The following is a 15,340-nucleotide window of genomic DNA, read 5'->3' as shown; positions in this document are numbered from 1 at the left end:
AGCTGGGAGGGAGAATAGGAGAGCTGCTAATCAACATGTATAAAAGTTTCAGCTATGCAAGGTAAGTTCTAGTAATTTGCCATACAACATTGTGCCTATAGATGATACTGCATTATACAAACTCACTTTATATGTGGAATCTGATGAACACAATGAACTAACGAACAAAATACAAACAGAAGCATAGATACATGGAACAGACTGACAGCTGCCAGAGGGAGGGGAACTTGATGAAAGATGGTGAAGGCATTAACCAAGGAACATTTATGCATGACCTGTGGACATGGACAACAACGATATGAGGACTGACTGAGGGAGTGAAGTGTTGGGGCTGGGTGGAGGTGAGCAAAGGGAGAAAATGTGGGGACAACTGTAATAGCATGAACAATAAAAAACAAAAATAAAAATAAAAATCACTCAAGAGGGTAAGTCAGATGATAAGTGTTTTTACCACAATAAAAAATATATTATTTTTTTTCATTAGCCACCACAGAAAGCAAGAAACAGATCAGCAGGGTCCCCACATACCTGTGAGAACCACGGTGTGCCCTCCGCCACAAGCTACTTGGAGCACTTTCTCAGGAATTCCAGTCACAAGCTGGGGCACTCTGTGATTCACCAGTAGCTCTTGGGGAAGCCCTAACTTCCCACACTCAGGTTCTCCAAATGTATACAGTTCTCCGTCCACTGTTAAAGGAAAAGAACAGTGATCAATGATGACATAAATATGAACAAGACACTGGCCTTAGTACATGTTCTCACGTCCAATAAAAATATTTAGAAAATGTCAACTTAATAAATTTGAATTTTCTTGAGATATTTTTACTATATGGTGAGGAAAGAAAGCCAAATTTTATTTTCCCTTTGATTATTCTAGTCCAAAATTTTCACAAGTAATTCACAACCATTACTACTAAGAAACAACTGGAAAACTTATTTTAGCTGTTTAACAAAAGAGTGAGGACTATCTTACTTCTACTTCCTTTTAATAAAGCAAAATGAGCCCTGGCAGGTGTGGCTCAGTAGATTGAGCGCCAGCCTATGACCGAAAGGGACACTGGTTGGATTCCCACTCAGGGCACAATCCTGGGTTGCGGGCCAGGTCCCAGTAGGGGGCACATGAGAGGCAACCACACATAGATGTTTCTCTCCCTCTCTTTCTCTTTCCCTTCCCCTCTCTAAAAATAAATAAATAAAATCTTTAAAAAATTTTTAAAATAAAGCAAAATAACTAGACATTAAGACCCCACAAGGACACAGATTTTGTTATGCTCATTAAGGTATCCCAAAAACCTAGCAGAGTGTCCATCTAGTACACTGAGCATGTAATGAGTAGTTGTTGAATATATGAATGAATAATTGCTTTTTATTAAATTTGTTTCAGGAAACTCAGTAAAGTCAATATATTTACTCAGTTCAGAAAGCTGAGAAAATATATTTTATGAGTCTTAAGATAACAGCTCTTACTGATAGATGGTACTTCCTCCACAAAGATTCTTATCCAGGAAGCCAACATTTAATCACTGTCTTGTCAATACCAACTCTACTGACTTGCTTCTGTTATTACAGTTACCGTACTATGACTATGAACTTCTGAAAAGTAAGAAACTTCTCTTATTCATTTCTATGAACTGAAGTGAGTTCTATAAAGCAGGAATTTAGAAACCTTTGTAAATATACAATCTAGTCTAAAGAATGACACAGAACATATCACCACTGGTGTGAGGAAAGAGGCAACACAGCAGGTCTTGTTGCTTATTAACTGCATCTCTCCAAGAGAACCATGATTGACCACTGACCAACCCCCGGGAATATGGCCCCTGAAATGTTCTTTATGTCAGTGATTGGTGATTTTGTTATGCACACCTGGAGCAATGAATTACGGCAGCTTAGCTTTTTAGGGTTGCTGTGCACAAACACCAACATTGATGAGGTACACCTGGTTTCACTGTTGAGGGACCTGAGTTTCATATGCTGTGGCCAGCTGCTAGTAGGATGTGCCTACATAACCAGTGCCCTGCATATCAGACCTTGAGACTACAGTGGGTTTCCTGGGTAGAGACATTCCACACGTGTCCCTGAAGTTTGCTGCCAAAGACAAAGCATTTCCTAGGTGACCTAGGAAGAGGAAGAACTAAGAAGCCTATGATGGACCTGTCTAGACTCCACTGATATTTATTTTTCTTGTTGCTTTTGTTCTGTATCCTTCTCTGTAATAAATCTTAGCCTTGAGTATAACTTGCTATTGCAGCTTGACATTCCTTCCAGCAAGTCATAGAACTTAGGGATGTTGTAGGACACCCAATACACATGGGATGCACTACTTAAAACTTGCTCAAGCATGAGACTAACATAATAATGTATGCCAAATATATTTTACTTACAAAACTTGGACAAATACTACAGGCATAGCTATAATGATTTCTCACAGGTTTTTTAATGAAATATGTAGCAAACACTGGCACAGAAGAGGTGTTCAGTAAGTCAGCACCCTTTCCCTTTTCCCATGCCTTTTGCCTCTCATATGAAATGAATTACTAAGTCCAGAAGAGTCCCATTCCACCTCTGTCTATAAATCCTGGTGCTCCTCATACATTAACATGGGTGAATTATATGGTATGTGAGCTATATCTCAAAAAAGCTATTTTATAAAAGCATGAAAACAATAAAACAAAGCAAAAAAGCTCCATTTAAGACTTGCTGGTTAAGATGAACAATTCAATTCTACTTCTTCCCTAACTGGCTAAGGCAGAATTTAATCATTAAAGTGATTCTGGAAGTTTTATTAAAACCTAAATATAAGACAATGCTTTTGCTTGTTTTTGATTGTTTTTATATTTGTGTTTTTCTTTCCTTTTTTGTTTTGTTTTATGAACAAAGTGAGCATAGACTATAGCAAACCCAGGACCCTAAAGGTACTAATAAGTCTGTAGGTAGTATTGCCCCAGGAAACACAATTAATTGGTCATTCATTCATTTACTTCCTCATTTGACAATATTTATTGATTAACATGATTAACAGTATGTTCAAGATAGAAACTGATACAGTGATGAACAATACCAACCAAGGTGGATTTTGCCATCTCTTGGTACTAAGCTGCTTCCAATTCACTGCTAAGTCTGAGCAGCACTGAGATGAGTCAATTGGAACTTTCTAAAACTGAATCCGAGGTACGTGGGATAAGGAGTAAATGTATAAAGCAAAGATTTAGAGAGAGAGAAGTCTAAGAGGGACCACAAAACTATTTCCTCTAGCTATTTTACCGTTAGAAAAACCATCGATAGGATGGAAAGCCATGATCACACTTCTATTATTACTAGCGTAGATGTAGACTATAACAGAGTTCAATATTTCAAATATTTTAACTAAGGTAGAAACAGCTGCCAGTGAGCACAGGAAAGGGAGAAATTGAGTATGCTGAGAAAAATCCCACCAAAGGAAATCATATCCCATGCTGACGTCTCTTCTTCTCCACCTAGTCTTTACCCTTGTTCACACACTGAAAGTCTGCCTCATTTATTGAAACAATAAAAGCAAATTATCAGGTCAAGAGCAGAGTAGGTCAAAGTACATAGGCAAGTAGATCCAGAGGAAAGTGGGCCACAAGTCTTACTTTTCATGCCAAATTATTCCAACAAGTTTGAGATCCAAAACTTAAAAGGGTTTCTAACATATAAATTTTGTTTTTCTACTGTATCTAATTTCATTAAAAAGTTAACAAGTCAGAGAGTGTTTGAAATGATGAACTCTCATTACTGAAATGGAGAAATACTGTTAAAGCAGACCAAAATTATTTCATTGCATAGACTAACATGGCATTTCTATGGAACTGTAGAATGCTGTATCATTTTATTATTAACTAAGAACTCAGAAATGGGAGATTACATGACGAATCCAAAATGCTCTGTCTTACTTGTTACAAAAGCTGAATGGTAATATCCACAAGAGATCCAGGCAATAGGTTTCCCAAAGGTCACTTGACGAGGAACACACACATTAGATACATTATTTAGGCCAATCTGCCCTTCAGAATTTTCTCCCCACACAAAAAGTTTTCCATCCTCTAAAAAGAAAATACAAGGAAGAATAAAGGTTTTAAAAAGTGGCAGGGGTATGAAATTATTGTATTTCTAGTGCCTCATTTATTTTGCAATTTAGAAAAATTACATGCTTTAAAAATAAGTACTCCTAAGACATTTATACCAGCTAGCTCCTTAACAGTTCAATTTCTAGTACAAAATGTTTCTATAATGATAAAGGACAGAAACTAACCTGATGTAAATCACTCATGTCCATATTTTTATCTTAACAGTAATGACAGAATGTCCTTTCCTATAATAACCTTTTCTTATTTTAATGCCTCTAAACAGAAAATGGTTTCTTCCTTTCACATAGTCAACCTGCAACTGAACTAAATGACACCATGAGTTACACTGGGCCTCAACTCCTGGGCAACTAAGTCCCAGGTCAAAAGGGCCCAGAAGACCTGGCTCTGAGAACACTGAGGAAATGATGCTTTAAATAAAAACAAATAAATGGATTTCCTTAATTTTTTTATTATTTTTTTTTACAATTTACACTTGAAACATATTACCTAGCTTCAGAGGATCAGGAAATATATTAGCATACATAGTATCTCAAATACAGGTTAACTTACGTTCTTTCTGATAAGGTTTTTGATGTCTGGAAAAGCTAAATGAGGGAAGTATTTTACAAAGAAGTCATCTAGACTTATTTACCTTTTAATTAATTTAAAAATTAATCTTTGGCCCCGGCTGGTGTGGCTCAGTGGATTGAGTGCTGGCCTGCCAACCAAACTGTCACCAATTCGACTCCCAGTCAGGGCACATGTCTGGGTTGCAGGCCAGGTCCCCAGTAGGGGACATGTGAGAAGCAATCACACATTGATGTTTCTCTCCTTCTCTTTCTCCCTCCCTTCCCCTCTCTCTGAAAATAAATAAATACAATCTTTAAAAAAAATTGAAGAAAAAATTAATCTTTGATTTAATAATAAGGCAAATAAAAGAAAAATTGAAAATAAGAACCAATAGAAGGATGTCAAAATGCTAACTGTGCTGCTGACAGAATTGAAGGATGGAGCCTCAGAGCTGACTCGGGCTCTCCGACACCCAGAGCAACACTGTAAGTTCTGGAACAGTTCTCCAGACTGGAAGAAAGAAGCACACCAGCAGCTTCTTCAGTGAGATCAGGTTTATCTTAGATCCAAATTTTAAAGAAGTTCCTCATATAGACTTTTAATAAGGAGGCAGAGAGATACGTGGCCATTACAAATTTTACTTTAACAACATATATCCAAAAGATTTCTATGATGTTTCTGAAAATAACTTCATTAAAGTTGTAAGGATAATTTTCAGAACATTCAATGAAAATAATATTTAAGAATATCATGAGTAGATAGAAACATAGCTAAGAATTTATTTAACAATTACCTTCAAAATGTATGTTGACATCTAACTCTAAATAAGCTTAAAATTGTAATATATGTCATGGTTTAAAGTTCTATTTTAAATACCTCCTGAAAATACATCATCAATGAAAGAAAACTAAATGGCAATGCTCTCTTAAATTTACTGAGTTCATATATCCTGGTCGAAAGGAAAGGGATGTGCCCCAGCTTCAAATGGAAAAAAGTCTCACCAGTTAGTGCAGCTGAAGTGTTAGATCCAGCAGAGAGCTGTTTGAGCTGATGCTGGGATGTAAAAAACTTGATTAGATGAAAAGTGTCTCTATCTTCGGTGTCACCAAGTCCTAGTTGGCCTTCATTATTTCCTCCAACTGCATATATTTGGCCCTCTTCTGCACATAGAAAACATCAGTAAACTGCAGTCATCATTTTTATGAGAAAAGCCAGTGTATACCAGGTATTTCCTCTATTAACAGTGAAGAAAGTTGAAAGTTGACATTGTCCTATAATTTGGTGCATAACTTCATTTCATTGTCAAAAATGAAGTGAAACAAGCAAGGCTATACATTTTTGTGAGATTTTACAAACCATTCCAGAGTCCCAGTAGCAACCGAAATGCACAGAATGTGTGGACTGTATTTTCTTACTCATGCAGCACTTTATTAACTCAGAGCAGAAAAGAAGAAAGTAATTTCCAAGTTAGTTTACAATCCAAATCAAACTATTTTAAAAGAGATATGGCTCATTAATTTTAACTTCCATACCCATTAAAGCTAAGATATAGTAAGTAACAAGTAAGTAAAATGAGGCAAATACAAGAAGAATATAATTAGAAACATGGAAACTCTATGTTGTATAATTCTTTTAATTTTATAGCTAACTAGAAAAGCAGTAGAGCATAGTATTTAGGACAAAGGACTCCAAAGCCATATTTCCTGGGTGCAAATTCTGGCTTGCCTCTTGTCAGCTCGGTGACCTTGGGCAAGCTGTATTTAACCTCTCCCTGTCTCCTTTTCCTTATCTGTAAAACAGGGATAATAACATTGCCTACTTTATAGAATGGTTATAAAGTTTAACTTAGTTAATATTCATAGTATTCTTAGAACAGCATTTGGTTCTTTGGAAGCACTATAAATGTTTGTTAATTATTTTATTAATTAAATAAGAAGTATATTATACCTACGTAATAAATATTACCAGTTAAGTTCTGAAGTAGTAAAGATTTTTTGAGACATATACATATTAAAAATTAGTGATATCTGTCATAAAAATGCATATGAAGTCAAAGCCTCACTAAATAATAGGGGAAACTGAGGGCCAAACCAGACTGAATCAGTAAAAATTAAAAATGAGATTTTTAAAAAAGATTTTATTTATTTATTTTTAGAGAGAGGGGAAGGGAGGGAGGAAGGGAGGGAGAGAAATATCAATGTGTGGTTACCTCTAACATACCCGCTTCTGGGGAACTGGCCTGCAACCCAGGCATGTGTCCTAACTGGGAATTGAACAGGTGACCCCTTTGGTTTGCAGGCGGGCACTCAATCCACTGAGCAACACCAACCAGGGGTAAAAATGAGATTTAAAAAAAAAAAAAAAAACCTAACTGAGGGAAATAAGACTAGCTTTCAAATGGAATCGGACCACACAATTTACACATATGGAGCAAACCAGAGTTGTTGAAATACTTAGCAGTTCAGAGACCACATGAGTAAACAGCTGAATAGTCACCAAAAGCTCCATTGGAAGTAGTCAGACTTATACTGCATCTTAAAAGATAAGAATCTGAGGAAAAGACATTTTAGCAAGAAAAGTCTGAACAGGGCAGAGAGGTGAGGAGGAGCCAAGGTAAGGAAAATAGCCTAAAGACAGAAACTTTGTGGAAGGGAAAGGAGGCAGGAAGGGCTGGTCAATGGCCAGAGCCTAAGTATCTAATTGTTCCAGGAGCATTTGTTGAAAAGACCACCTTGTCTCCACTGAATTGTCATGGTACAATTTTTTTTTTATTGTACAACTAATATTTGTCAAATATTAGTTGGGCATATGCCTATGGATCTATTTCTGGATTCTATTCTGTTCCATTAGTCTTTGTCTATCTTTTTGCTAATACCACACTCTCAATTACTGTAGCTTTGCAGTAGGTCTTGAACTCAGATAGTGCTAGTCCTCCAATGTTGTTCTTTTCAAAATTGTTTTGGTCATTCTAGGTCCTTTGCTTTTCCATATAAACTTAACAATCACGTTGTCAACTGCTACACACACACAAACTTAAGGATCACCTTGTCAGCCCTGGCTGGTGTGAGCTCAGTGGATTGAGTGCCAGCCTGCAAACCAAAGAGCTGCCAGTTCAACTCCCAGTCAGGACACATGCCTGGGTTGCAGGCCAGGTCCCCAGTAGGCAGCACATGAGATGCAACCACAAACTAATGTTTCTCGCCCTCTCTTTCTCCCTCCCTTCCCCTCTCTCTAAAAATAAATAAATAAATAAAATCTTTTTTTTTTTAAGGAATCATCTTGTTAATTTCTATACACACACAGAACCTATTTAGATTTTAACTGAAATTGTGCTGACTCACATTCATAGATGTTTTTGTGAGGGTGGGTTTGGCTCCCATTAACCCTCAGAAAAGAAGAAGGAAGAATATGAACAGGTACAACCAGCCCCTGATGTGTGCACACTGGTAAGGAGATGCTGCCTCTTGACATAATCCAAGGAAACAAGCTTTTTCTTCAGCCATTTACCATTTATCTGCATATTTTCAAAGGCAAACAAGTGTACTATCCATCTACATTTTTAAAAATCCTACTGTTGTTACCAAGGTGTCACTTCTATTAATTTTACAAAGTCACAAGTGTACTGGCACGAGACCTCAGTCCTCAAATTGGGCAAGAAGTCATACAAATTGAATGACATACCTGTCGAAACTAGGGTATGGTTCCGTCCACAGGCAGCAAGTTTCACCTTTTCAGGCTTTAAAGCTAAAAACATGACAATTAAAATATGGAATGGTTATAAAAATAATAGATAATATAGGTCAAGTGGTAAATAAGTGGTAGAACTGAGATTTAAACCCAAGCTTGTCTGACTGTAAAGTCAACTAAACCTAAAGTTTTCAGAACTAGTTGTGCATCAAAATAACCAGGAGAGCCCTGACTGGGGTGTGGCGCAGTGGTTGGGTATCCCCCCACAAAGCAAAGGGTGGCGGGTTCAATTCCCAGTCAGGGGACCAGCCTGGGTTGTGGGTTTGGTTCTTGATCGAGGTGCATATGAGAGGCAACCAATCGATTTTTCTATCTCACATCGATATTTCTCTCCCGCTCTTTCTCCCTCCCTCTCCCTCTCTCTAAAAATAAATAAAATCTTTAAAAAATAACCAGGGGAGTTCTGAGAAAAATACACATAGCTCAGCCCCACCACTGGAGACTCTGAATCAGTAGGTCTGAATTAAGACCTAGGCTTCTATATATTATTAAAAACTCCACACGTAAGTAATATGTGCAGAGATCCACTGCATTCTGTTATGCTGCCTCCAGCACCAACCCAATCTTTGTCCTAATCTGTGATCACCATCATCAATTTTACCTTTTACCTCACTCAATGAAACACTGTAAGTCCAATATTCATAGGCACATACCTTTGTTAAAGTTCTTCATTCATTCACTTACACATTTAAAAAACCTTTATAGAACATAACCTAAGTGCTTGCATAACTGGTTGCAAAGATCACTACGACAGAGCCCAAAATTCTAACATATTTTTGTACTGTGTATACAGAATAGTAATATTTAAGTAGATTTACAGTGAGAGGAAAGAATGTTCAAGTGCAATATAGCAGAATTATTACTTCCTTTGTAGCATGTGGGTTTAAAATTAATGTGATTTTTAGATCCTAACGTAACAGTAGTTCTAAATATCATAAAAATAAAGTTAAGTGCCAATAAATCTCAAGAAAATATCATAAAATAAAGAACTAAAGGCTGTATTATTTATAATATCATATTAAAGAACTACACAATTGATATGAAAGTATTTTCATTTGTTAAGTATTTAAAGTGATAAAGGAGAAAAGATCCCAAACCTTTGACACACGTTGGTTTGCAAACTGTTGAGTTTGATCCTAATCCCAACTGGCCCCAGTTGTTACTGCCAAACATGTAAAGTTTATTATTTCCTGGTGGAAAGGAAAAAGAAATAAATTGAAGCATTTTCAATATAAAGTAATGTGAGATGAAGTTATTGCAAATTAATAAAAATGCTACACTTAAAAGGTGTCATTCGCTCTTTCTTCTCAACGAGGCGGCTGAGTGCGTTGGTTGTGGCATCCGTGCGGCCTCCCCAGCAAACACAGAGATACAGATCTTTGTGAGGACCCTGACTGGCAAGACCATCCCTCTTGAGGTTGAGCCCAGTGACACCATTGAGAATGTCAAAGCTAAAATCCGCACTCTCTCGCACTCTTTCAACATTCAGAAAGAGTCTACCCTGCACTTGGTGCTTCGTCTGCGTGGTGGCCTCATCGAGCCCTCCCTCTGCCAGCTCGCCCAGAAGTACAACTGTGACAAGATGATCTGCCGCAAGTGTTATGCCCGCCTGCACCCCCACACTGTCAACTGCCGCAAGAAGTGTAGCCACACCAACAACCTGCGCCCCAAGAAGAAGGTTAAATAAGGCCCCTCCATCACCTCCTCTGGCCTATAGGGCGGTCTTCTGCCTAATCCCTGTGACCCTGGGGCCTCAATAAAGTTTCCCGTTCACTGGCTGGAAAAAAAAACAAAACCAAAAAACCCAAAACAAACAAACAAAAGGTGTCATTGTTTTCATGTTGAAACAGGTTACCTCGTCCATATACCTACCTACAGCCAGACTCTGTCAGGTATAAAAGAGTTTTTAAGATTATACAGTAATAGTTTTTTGATTGTATAGATCTATTAAAATAGATTTTTTCTAAGAAAGTTGTGTGTATTGAAAATCATATTTAAATACACTAAGGAAAACTTGAAATTTAAAAGACTTGATGAATCAATTTGTCAAAAATTCTCTGGCAAAATAAAAAAAAACAAGACCCTCTAGATTAGTTTCATTTGTTTAGGTTATTTTCAATATGTTTAAAACACAGTGCATCTATAATATTTAGGACTTTAATACTAACCTGTAATAACAGCAGTATGCTCATCTCCACATGCAAGATATGTAGGTATATCATTTTTAAACCAGAATTTGCTGGGCATATTGTCAGCAAATTTAGATTTTCCAAATGTAAACACAGCACCCGAATCTGCAAATATATGATAGTTTTTAATTTACAACTTTTACTATGTTGCCTGGTACCATTTTCTCAGTTATTCATATTCCTTGTCTCATGATAGCTTTGCCTCTGCTAGGAAACTGTTTACACCCTCCTTCCTCTCCTTTAATTCAGTCTTCTTACTCCTCAGACCTCATTCTAATTTTATGTATGAACTCTGCTAAATTATGTATTATTAATTTACTGGTATAAAGTAAGACATAGACTATCACAAGGAAGGCAGTCCTCAATTGCAAATAGTCCTGCTGTCACCAGGCGGACCTACTCACTCTGGTTAACACCACATGGTCTAGCCCCTTACTGAGGGCTTTTCTCCACACTCAGAAACAGGATAGTATTGAGTTTCATCAGTAGCATCACCAGGATGTAGGATCTTTGATCCAGTACCATTTGGGAGGCCAAAAACCCCTACCAGTCACCAATAATCATTTAATACACATGGACACCCAAATAGGAGGCCAGATCCAGCCTTTGAGGAAATCCCAGAGGATGAGCACACATAAAGAAACTAATGGGTACCAGAAAGGAAAACATAGTGAACATAAGTATTAATAATAAATATTAATGCATGAGACTAGACACGTGGAAAACCTTTTGAGAACAATTGTGAGGCATCTCATTTCTAACTGATAATTGAGATGTGGTAGGCCAGGCAGGCCTAGAATAGGCTGAGTTTCCCTACAATGAATAATTTTAACTGCTTTTTCCTGCTCTGGCTCCCCAGGAAATGTTCCCTGATACCCTCAACCCAAGTCAGGGTTTGGTGTCTCTGCTCTGGTGCCCTGGCCACCTATTGTCAAACTGCATGAGTACTGTCCTTTTGTTTACTCTCTCGTATCCCTCACTAAGCTGTGAACCCTAAGAGGACAGGAATCTATGGTAGAGTCAAGAGCATCATAGAAAATTAGTACTTATTTCAGTGAATGCATGATTCTGCTCTAATCCAGTGTTTTGGTTCCAAATGTTAGCCATGACTGATTAGTGCGTCAGAAAATCAATTTAGCGGGTCACAATGAACATTTTTAAAGGACTGTATTATAGAAAAGATCTGAGCACATCCCAAGTGGTTAGAGTAAGTACTGGTTCATGAAACGTCTATTTCTGTGACGCAGTATGTATGACGTCACAATATCAAGTGTATGTTCAGACTCAGAAAAAAAAGTCTTTTAAAGAAACCTCACTAATGGCTGCCTCTTCACCCCTGTTCTCTAAGTCGTTTTCCCCACCCTCTTTTACCTCGCGCCCCCTGATCACCCACTCTTCAAGGTATTCAGTACATAATTGGGTCCGTATACCAAAAGGGCTCCATTCCCGGTCCGGGCAGTACGGGAAGCAACCCCAAGGATGTTTCTCTCTCTTTCGCTCAATCGATGTTTCTTTCTCTTTCCTCCCACCCTCCTCTCTCTCTAAAATCAATAAACATATCCTCGGGTGGGGAGAGGATTAAAAACAAGGACAAAAAGGACAGATCTCCCCCCGCTACCCGTCGTTTCCCCTCAGGTCCCTTCCTTCCTTTCCTCGCTCCTCAGTTTTCAGCGGGGGCGCGACTATAGCTCTGGCCCCAGTCAGGTGTCCGCTGCCAGGGACAGTCCCCTAATGGGGCCGGCCCGGAGGCGGGGCCTAGCCACCCGCCCTCCCACGGACCCTCCCTCTGGGCCGCCGCCACTACTGCGGGCGCGACTCACCGGGCACTTCCTCCTCAGGTTCCCCCATACCGAGGACAATATGGGGAATCAGCGCCTGGGCCGAGAAGACAGCGGGGGCGATTCGGCTGCACCTAAAGTAGCCCTTCAGCCACCAAGCGGGCCGCGAAAGCCCCTCGGGCCTCCATAGCGACACTCTGCGCATCTGAGGCTACCGCGTTCCCGGAAGTCAACAAACAGCAACCTAGGGCAACCAAGGTGGAGCGTTCGTGCGCGTGGCGGGGCGTGGCGTGGCGTGTAGGGGCGTGGCCGGGCGTGGCGGGAGCCGAGCGGAGGGGAGGAGCTGCCTGGTGCCGGTGCTGGTGGCTGCGCAGGCGCAAACGCAGCAGCCTGTTGGAAGAGCTCGCGCACCCTCTGGTGGCCAGAAAGGGAAGGGCGGCCGGGCCGCCGATGGGGCGCAGGCGCAGATGCAGCGGGGTTGTCGGAGGAGCCTGCGCACCCTCTGGTGGCCCGGAGGGGTGGAGTGGCCATGGCGCGCCGTCGTGCACTGGAGTGCTAAAGCTTAACTCCAGTGGACATTTAGGACCCGCAGGGATACTGTCTGGAAAGTGACAAACGCCACAAATATTACATGCTCTCACTCAAGCTCTGTGACATAGGCAAACGTCCACGCATACCTGAAACACCAGTAATGGCGACCATTTATAACTAAATGAGATAGGTGCTTTGTTAAACATCCTAATCGCATTTGTATCCCCAGCATCTAAACCAAAACCTGGCATATACTAGATGCTCATTAAATCTTTATTGAATGAGTCAGCCCTACTACACCCCTGTATTGTGGTTAATGTTGCCCCCATTTACGGATGTTGAGATTATGCAGTGGGGGAGCTCAGGGCCAGCTGGGCCAGTCCAGCCTGCATTGTATCCTCCCAACAGGACAAGGTTGAGATGAGCAATCTGTGACAGGAACAGCTTCAAAGACAATTCACCAACAGCAGAACATCATTGCTCTAGAATTTGGCCAGAGAGGTTATATTTTTCTTCAGTCAAACCTTAGTTTCCTGTACATCAACACTTGGCCATCATAAAACGGGCAAAAAGCCATCTTCCAAGATGAATAGATTTATGTACATGTGGTAGTTGTGGGCATAGGCTTTAGAATCAAAGTTGGATTCAAGGATCCCTGAATTCCTGTGTGTAAGGAAGTGTGTTACTGACATTTTAAAGGGTGTTTGCATTAAAATTGGGAGGGGAGATTAGACTATTCAGTATGCAAATAATCACTTACAAAGCAAAGTGGAAGTTACTATGAGAGTGTTTAACAAGGAGCATTAACCTAGTGTGAGGGGTTAAGGAAAGCTTATCTGAAGGAAGGACTTTAAATGTAAGAACCGAAGAAGAAGAAGCTAGAAGTGTGAGAGCTCTGGGCAGAGAGTAAACCTGTAAACCACATGCAAGGCTCATAAGAAGCTTGGCTCTTTCCAGGATCTGAAATAGGTGACATTGGCTCCTGGCAAGGTGGCAGGGTCTTGGGATTCTTAAGAATCTGAGATTTTATCCTAAGGACAATGGCAAGCCATTGAGGGCTTTCAAGCAGTGAATTGATAAGATCAGTTATGTGTATTCCTGGAATCGTTCTGCATGGATGCTTTGTAGAGAAAATGGGAAGACATTGAGGGCTTTCAAGCAATGGATTGATATGATCAGTTATATGTATTCCTGGAATTATTCCCCCCGGCTGCTTTGTGGAGAATAAATTGCAGCAGGGAGGAGGGTTCAGAGGCTATTGCAGAAATTCAGATAAGCAGTCACACTGGATTGGAATATGGGGCATTAGCACCAGAGAGAAGCAGGCAAATTTTAAACTATTTTAGGACGTAGATTCAACAGGAGGTGTTGTCTGACTGTTGGCTCCTAGGCAGGGCAGAACTACCAAACAGCTCTTAGTGCAACAGCAAAGAAGGGAGCTGTAAAGAATTGGATATTCCTTTTTAGAAATCACCATTCTAATTGGATGGGATAATCAGAATTTTTAAAGACTTACTTTAGTTATAATGTGCTTTAATTTGTTTTTTTTATTTCATGATAGAGTTAAGCACATTTTGTACTGAGCACTTGGGGAGGTAATGATACAGCTTTACTCCACTCCCAGGTTTCTAAGATAAGCAGATTGAAGGGGGGTGGTGCCATTTACTGAGATGGGGAACACTGAGGAAGATAGGACGAGGGGTTATAGTTAGGTGAGTCAGGCAGGGCGAACATGACAGTTCATGACATCAAAGTGGAGGTACTGAGCTGAGCAGGCAATTGAGCATAAGCTCCAGATAGAGGCACATTTTTGGCAGATGCCTGAGTCTAGGTGGGGATAGCAACCTTGGAAAAGACTGTTAGGTGAATGACTGCGAAGTGACTACAGATTGAGAAGAAAAGGGAGATTAGGATTCGATGTGATAAAGGCCCAAATTTAATGGCCCAGCAACAGATACTGAAGCTGAAAAGGAGATAGTGTGACCAGAGAGGGACAGCCTACAGAATAGGGTTTCTACAAGGTGGCTGTGGTCAGTTGTATTCATGTGATTCTGAGATATCAAGTAAGGTAAAAACTAAATGACCACTGAATCTAGGGATGCAGAGATCATTAGTGGCAATGAAAAATTCTGTTTAGTAGAGTGCTGGAGGAGGGAACAGTATTGGAGTACTCAGTGGGAGAAGCCAAGAGAAAAAATTGAGGGTAAACGTTTTGGAGACAGGAAATGGAGATGGTCTAGGACAGAGGCAGATAGTAATGGGAGGAGGAAGGGAAGGGGGTGGAGGACTTCTGTTAAGCTTGAGGACTTTGAGGGATAAACTGAATAGAAGGAGAGAAAACACAGATTTAGGAGAGTGAGGAATAATCAATACAGTAAGGGAGAAAGAGGTGGCACCTAGATCTCGAGTGGAAGGAATGGCCTTAGCCAGAAGGAAG

At 39.9% G+C, this 15,340-nt stretch overlaps 3 protein-coding genes across 7 annotated transcripts in view; 2 read left to right on the top strand and 1 right to left on the bottom strand.

Annotated features, from left to right (window-relative positions):
- The window catches only part of RPGR (retinitis pigmentosa GTPase regulator), a 53,189-nt gene extending 40,612 nt beyond the window's left edge, over nt 1-12,577 (bottom strand). For all 5 annotated transcript variants that reach the window (XM_045197939.2, XM_045197938.2, XM_045197941.2 and 2 more), the window contains exons 1-7: nt 12,415-12,577; nt 10,574-10,699; nt 9,503-9,595; nt 8,340-8,402; nt 5,660-5,818; nt 3,915-4,064; nt 529-687 (exon numbers count right to left, since the gene is read on the bottom strand). In XM_045197939.2, coding sequence (XP_045053874.2) covers nt 529-687; nt 3,915-4,064; nt 5,660-5,818; nt 8,340-8,402; nt 9,503-9,595; nt 10,574-10,699; nt 12,415-12,577 — 913 coding nt within the window. The remainder of the gene's footprint in view (nt 1-528; nt 688-3,914; nt 4,065-5,659; nt 5,819-8,339; nt 8,403-9,502; nt 9,596-10,573; nt 10,700-12,414) is intronic.
- LOC112307609 (ubiquitin-ribosomal protein eL40 fusion protein-like) lies at nt 9,614-10,181 on the top strand. Its single transcript, XM_045197950.2, has one exon. The coding sequence runs from the start codon at nt 9,652-9,654 to the stop codon at nt 10,090-10,092; it is 441 nt and encodes a 146-aa protein (XP_045053885.2). The 5' UTR covers nt 9,614-9,651; the 3' UTR covers nt 10,093-10,181.
- OTC (ornithine transcarbamylase) overlaps nt 12,496-15,340 on the top strand; it is a 93,864-nt gene continuing 91,019 nt past the window's right edge. Inside the window, exon 1 of the mRNA XM_053917680.2 lies at nt 12,496-12,630. The gene's annotated coding sequence lies outside the window, so the exon portion shown is untranslated. The remainder of the gene's footprint in view (nt 12,631-15,340) is intronic.

This window comes from Desmodus rotundus, chromosome X (assembly GCF_022682495.2).
Source record: "Desmodus rotundus isolate HL8 chromosome X, HLdesRot8A.1, whole genome shotgun sequence".
Classification (NCBI taxonomy): Eukaryota; Metazoa; Chordata; class Mammalia; order Chiroptera; family Phyllostomidae; genus Desmodus; species Desmodus rotundus.
This window is presented reverse-complemented; position numbering and strand designations above follow the sequence as displayed.

What these genes read in the sequence shown, in the direction of transcription:
- LOC112307609 (XM_045197950.2), top strand. Translation starts at nt 9,652, where the DNA reads ATGAAGTTATTGCAAATTAATAAAAATGCTACACTTAAAAGGTGTCAT.